Below are 6,402 nucleotides of genomic sequence, written 5' to 3'. Positions count from 1 at the left end.
ATTTATTTATTTGAGACAGAGAGAATGAGAGAGAGAGAGCACATGAGAGGGGGGAGGGTCAGAGGCAGAAGCAGGCTCCCTGCCGAGCAGGGAGCCCGATGCGGGACTCGATCCCAGGACTCCAGGATCATGACCTGAGCCGAAGGCAGTCGCTTAACCAACTGAGCCACCCAGGCGCCCCAAGAGAGAGCATCTTAAGCAGGCTCCACTCCCAGCGTGGAGCCTGAAGCGGGGCTCAATCTCATGACCCTGAGATTATGATCTGAGCTGAAATCAACAGTCAGACGCTTACCCAACTGAGCCACCCAGGCGCCCTGACAAATGTGTTTTTTAAAAAGTAAAACAGCGGTGCCTGGCTGGCTCAGTTGGAAGAGCATGCAACTCTTGATCTCAGGGTCGTAAGTTTGAGCCCTGCATCAGGCTCAAATGTTGGGTGTAGAGATTGCTTAAATAAATGAAAAAACTTAAAAAAAAAAAAAAGGTAAAACATGGAGAATAAAGGGACTGAGCTTTGTGCCACAGGTCCTCCCTTATCCTCCCACCCAAAATGTGCCATCTTTTGTAGCTTTTTCAAATCAACTCTCTTGTTTTTAATAGGAATCAGATAATAAAGTTCCCTTAACTTCTGAGTTGCCTAAAGATAGCAAACAGGAAGTGTGTTCAGCTCAGATCCAAGGCCCTAGGACAAGGAAGTTTCCCAAAGGAAAAAGGTAACATTTATTACAGTCTGTTTTCAGTCTTTTTGCAAAGGAATTTGAAGAAAGGGGTATACTCTCCAGATTTAGCTGTGAAGACCAGTATGAAATACTTGTTAAAGCATGCATTACCACACACTTGGCTACTTAAATGTCACATGGTCATTTTATTACAGATATGAAAGCAGACCTGCAGTCTCATCCTGGGATTCAGCCGTCTCCCAGAGGCCAAGAAAGAGGTTAACAGAACAAGAATTACATTCAGTTTCCAAGAAACTCTCTCAACGGCTCTCTGAACTAGATTGGGTAAGTCTTGTTTTTTTATCTATATTGAGATTGCCATAGTTGGTGAGTATTTAAGTGATCTTCTAATTGAAGATGAAAGCTAAGCTAAGGTACTAAAATTAGTTGTGTCTTAGTTATTGTGAAAATGTTCCATAAATCAGGCAGGTAGGACACAGGATGAGAAGTCATCTCTTACGTAGCCTTTCATGATATAACCAAATTTGGTATGGATTTATCCTGATTTTTATTGAATTCTGATGAAAACTAATCATTTTAAGTGATTACATTAAAATCTTTTAGATACACCTAAGACAGAGTTGGTATAAAATTAGATCTCTTGATTCTCATAAAATCCAGTATTACAGTTTGGGGGTATCATTGAATACATGTATTAAATCCTTATGTGATTTACTCTAAAGTTTATTGAAACTGAATAGTCCATAGCACTGATATACACCCTTCAGAAACTAAATATGCATAAGCATCTGAAAATTATTCATGCCTAATTATGAGAAGCTTTTTAAGGATTCTGTCTACTTTTTCCAACTTGCATTCTGCTGAAATCAATAAAAGTGTTGAAAAGTATTTTCTCAGTAGATGTTAAAGAGTGCCCTGGGTGATCGAATTAAAGAAAAGACTGACTATGAAGAAGACGATATTGGAAATGAAGAGATGGAGAGTAGGAAGGATGAAACACTATCTCAGCACAGTGACAGCATCATGGAGTATGGGCCGAAGAATCGAAGGCCAGGTACTTATCCCAGAGAAGCCAGGATAAGGATGTCCCAGGGATCCATTTAGGGACTTCCATTTGTGTATGACTGGCTTTCTCATTTTAAATATTTCAGAAATATGTAAAAGGAGCAAAAATAATAATACTTACATCTTCACCATCTAAAAGCAGGTGTGCTAATAATTATATATGCTTTATACCTTTTGCAATTAAAAATAAGAGTTGAAATCCCCTTTGTACTCCCCACAGTCCATTTTCCCCTTCCTTCAAAGAAACAACGCTCTCAAAGTTTGTATCTTCTTATCCCTGTTTTTATTTTTTATTGATATTTTTTATTTTATTGAAATTCAATTGACATATAACATTGTATTCACTGAAGGTATACAGTATGATTTATTTATATATTGATACTGATATAAATGATTACCACAGTAAGTTTAGTTAACATTTATCACTTCACATAGTTACAAATTTTTTCTTAAAACTTTTAAGATGGGATTTTTTGCACCTTTCAAATATGCAATATAGTATTGTTAACTATAGCCACCATGCTGGACATTATATCCCCAGAACTTATTTATCTTATAATTGGAAGTTTGTACCTTTTGATCACCTTCACACTTCTGGCAACCACCAATCTATTCTCTGTATCTATGACTTTGGTTTTTTTAGATTCCACATATATATGAGGTCATACATTATTTATCTTTCTCTGACTTATTTCACTTAGCATAATGCCTTCAAGGCCCATCCATGTTGTTACAGATGGCAGGATTTCCTTTTTTTCTATGGCTGAATAATAATTCTTTTATGTATTTTTTTTCTTTATCCACTTATCTGTAAGTGGGCACTTAGGTTGTTTCTATATATTGGCTATTGTAAATAATGCTGCAGTGAACATGGGGGTGCATGTATCTTTTTGAGGTAGTGATTTCTTTTCACTGCTGGGTACCCAGAAGTAGTATCACTGGGTCATTTGGTATTTTTAATATTTTGAGTAATCTCTATACTGTATTACATAGTGGCTGCACCTAACAGTGCACAAGGGTTCCCTTTTCTCTCCATTCTCTCCAACACTTGATATCTTTTGTCTTTTTGATAATTGCCATTATTCTAAACCTGTAAGATGACATCTCATTGTGATTTTGATTTGCATTTCCCTGACATTTAGTGATGTTGAGCCCCTTTTCGTATACCTTTTGGCCCTTTGTAGGTCATCTTCGGAAAACTATCAGTTTCTCTGCTCATTTTTTAATTGGATAGTTTTTTGGGGGTTTTTTTTGGTATTGAGTTGTATGAGTTCTTTATATATTTTGGATATTAACTCTGTATCAGATACCTGATTTGCAGATATCTTCTCCTGTTCGGTGGGTTGCCTTTTCATTTTGTTGATAGTTTCCTTTGCAGTGCAGAAGCTTGATAGAGTCCCATTTGTTGATTTTTACTTTTGTTGTCTTTGCTTTTGGTATCAAATCCAAAAAAGTCATTGCCAAGACCAATGTCAAGGAGCTTACCCACTGTTTTCTTACCCACTGTTTTCTTCTAGAAGTTTGTGGTTTCAGGTCTTACATTCAAATCTTTAATTCGTTTTGATTTTTGCATGTGGTGTAAGATAAGTTATAGTTTCATTCTTTTGCATGTGGCTGTCCAGTTTTCCCAGCACCATTTATTAGACTCTCTTTGCCCCATTGTATATTCTTGGCTCACTTGCTGTAAATTAATTGACCATGTATGTGTGGGTTTATTTCTGGGCTCTGTATTCTGTTCCGTTGATCTGTGTGTCTTTTATGCCAGTACCATATTGTTTTGACACTATAGCTTTGTAATATGGATTGAAATCGGAAAGTGTGATGCCTGCAGCTTTGTTCTTTTTCAGGATCACTTTGGCTATTTGGGGTGTTTTGTGGTCCCATACAAATTTTGTGATTATTTCTGTGAAAATACCATTGGAATTTTGATAGGGATTACATTGAGTCTAGATGAATTTGAGTAGTATGGGCATTTTAACAGTATTCTTTAAATTCTTGAGCATGGAGTATCTTCTCATTTGTGTCTTCTTTCATCAATGTCTTACAGCTTTCAGTATATAGGTCTTTTATTTCCTTGGTTAAATTTATTTGTAGGTATTTTATTCTTTTTTAAATTATTCAAGTATAGTTAACATATAGTGTTAATTACTTTAAGGTGTACAATATAATGATTCAATAATTAGTAATGCTATACATTTCTCAGTGCTTATCAAGATAAGCGTACTCTTAATCTCCTTTATCTGTTTGACCGATCCTCCACCCACCTCCCCTCTGGCAACCACCAGGTCTCTGTATTTAAGAGTCTGTGTTTTTGTCTTTTTTCTTTGTTTATAAATTCCACAGATGGGTGAAATCATATGGTGTTTATCTTTCTCTGATTTATTTAACTTAGCATTCTACTCTGCGTAATCCATGTTGTTGCAAATCACAAGATTTCATTCTTTTTTATGGCTGAGTATCTTTTTAAAGCAATTGTAAATGGGATTGTTTTCTTAATTTCTCTTAACATCTAGTTCTTAGCATATAAAAAGCAACTGATTTTTGTATATTGATTTTATATCCTGCGACTTTACTGAATTCGTTTATTCTAACAGTTTTTTGGTGGGGTCTCTACAGTTTTCTATAACTACTATGATGTTATCTGCAAATACAAAGTTTTATTTTTTCCTTTTCAATTTCAATGCCTTTTTTTTTTTAAGATTTTATTTTTAAGTAATCTCTACACCCAACGTGGGGCTCAAACTCACAACCCTGAGATCAAGAGTCACATGCTGCACAACTGAGCCTGCCAGGCACCCCTGAATGCCTTTCATTTCTTTTTCTTATCTAATTGCTCTGGCTAGGACGTCCACTACTATGTTGGATAAAAGTAGTAAGAGTAGGCATCCTTGTCATGTTCCTGAAATTAGAAGAAACCCTTTCAGCTTTTCACCATTAAGCATAATGTTAGCTGTGGGCTTATCAAATATGGCCTTTATTATGTTAAGGTACATTCCCTTTATACCCAGTTTGTTGAGAGTTTTTATCCTGAATAGATGTTGAATTTTGTTAAATGCTTTCTCTGCATCTGTTGATGATATTTTTATCTTTCATTTTGTTAATGTGGCGAGTCATAATGATTTGTGGATGTTGAGCCATCTTTGCATTGGAATAAATTCCACTTCATTATGGTGTGTGATCCTTTCACTATACAGTTGAATTCAGGGGAGCTTTGGTGGCTCAGTTAAGTGTCCAACTCTTGGTTTTGGCTCAAGTCGTGAGATCAAGCCTGACATTGGGCTTCACACTCAGCAGAGAGTCTGCTTCTCTCCCTCTGCCCTTCCCTCTGCTCATGCACATACACACCAGTTACAACATTAGACTTTTCTGAATTTTAACTATATATTTACCTTTACCAGTGAGATTTGTACTTTCACATGCTTTCCTATTACTAAACTGCAACGTTTTATTTAAAGAAGCATCTTAAAAATTTCTTGTAAAGCTGTTCTAGTGTTAATGAACTGCTTTTGCTCGTGTGGAAAACTATTTCTCCAGTTCCAAAGGACAGTTTTGCTGAGTAAAATAGTTTTTCTTGGCAGTTTTTCTCTTTCAGCACTTTGAATATATTGTGCTATTCCCTTCGGGCCTGAAAAGGTTCACCTGAAAAATCGAAGGATAGTGGTATGGGGGTTCCCTTGTACATAACAAGTTGTTTTTCTCTTGTTGCTTTAAAGATTCTCTCAAATTTGACAATTTATGTATAATGTATGTTAGCGTGGGGTCTTTGGATTCATCTTATTTGAAAGTTTCTGGGCTTCCTGGATCTGGATGTCTGTTTCCTTTACCCAGGTTAGGGGAGTTTCCAGCCATTATTTCTTTGAATTGGCTTTCTGGCCTTTTTCTCTCTCTTCTCCTACTGGGACCCCTATAGTGTGAATATTGGTCCACTTGCTGGTGTCCCACAAATCCCTTAAGCTATCTTCGTTCTTTTTTATTCATTTTTCTTTTTGCTCCTCTGTTTGGGTAAGTTCCACGGTTCTTTGAGTTTGTTAATCCTTTTTTCTGCTTCATCTAGTCTGCTGTTGATCCCCTGTATTGAATTTTTCAATTTAGTTATTATATTTCTTAATTATGTGACTTTTGTTTGGTACTTTCTTGTATTTTCTTTTTGTTGAGATTCTTACTTTGTGCATTGTTCTCCTGACCTTGGGGAGCATCTTTATGACCACCATTTTTAAGTCTTCCTCAAAGTCCTTATCTCTGTTTCATTAAGGTCTGTTTGAGTTTATCTCATTCTTTTGTTAAGAACATATTCTTTTTCGGGGTGCCTGGGTGGCTCAGTCGTTAAGCGTCTGCCTTCGGCTCAGGTCATGATCCCAGGGTCCTGGGATTGAGCCCCGCATCGGGCTCCCTGCTCGGCGGGGAGTCTGCTTCTCCCTCTCCCACTCCCCCTGCTTGTGTTCTCCTCTCTCGCTGTGTCTCTCTCTGTCAAATAAATAAATAAAAAATCTTAAAAAAAAAAAAAAAAAGAACATATCCTTTTTCTTCATTTTCCTGTCTCTATTGGTCTCTGTGCACTAAGTAAAACAGCCACCTCTCCCAGTCTTTTTTTTTTTTTTTTTTTTTTTATTTGAGAGAGAGAGAGAATGAGAGACAGAGGGCATGAGAGGGAGGAGGGTCA

At 36.7% G+C, this 6,402-nt stretch overlaps 3 protein-coding genes across 6 annotated transcripts in view; all 3 read left to right on the top strand.

The window, feature by feature from the left end:
• Positions 1-6,402, top strand: part of MILR1 (mast cell immunoglobulin like receptor 1) — a 124,858-nt gene that overhangs the window by 74,144 nt on the left and 44,312 nt on the right. The gene's annotated exons all lie outside the window — the stretch shown is intronic.
• The window catches only part of LOC102738999 (testis-expressed protein 2), a 254,143-nt gene that overhangs the window by 234,112 nt on the left and 13,629 nt on the right, over positions 1-6,402 (top strand). The gene's annotated exons all lie outside the window — the stretch shown is intronic.
• CEP95 (centrosomal protein 95) overlaps positions 1-6,402 on the top strand; it is a 37,779-nt gene that overhangs the window by 20,965 nt on the left and 10,412 nt on the right. For all 4 annotated transcript variants that reach the window (XM_081804698.1, XM_081804697.1, XM_081804696.1 and 1 more), the window contains 3 exons: positions 598-710; positions 872-1,001; positions 1,578-1,731. In XM_081804698.1, coding sequence (XP_081660824.1) covers positions 598-710; positions 872-1,001; positions 1,578-1,731 — 397 coding nt within the window. The remainder of the gene's footprint in view (positions 1-597; positions 711-871; positions 1,002-1,577; positions 1,732-6,402) is intronic.

This window comes from Leptonychotes weddellii, chromosome 15 (assembly GCF_054177405.1).
Source record: "Leptonychotes weddellii isolate Sample4059 chromosome 15, ASM5417740v2, whole genome shotgun sequence".
NCBI classification, from domain to species: domain Eukaryota; kingdom Metazoa; phylum Chordata; class Mammalia; order Carnivora; family Phocidae; genus Leptonychotes; species Leptonychotes weddellii.
This window is presented reverse-complemented; position numbering and strand designations above follow the sequence as displayed.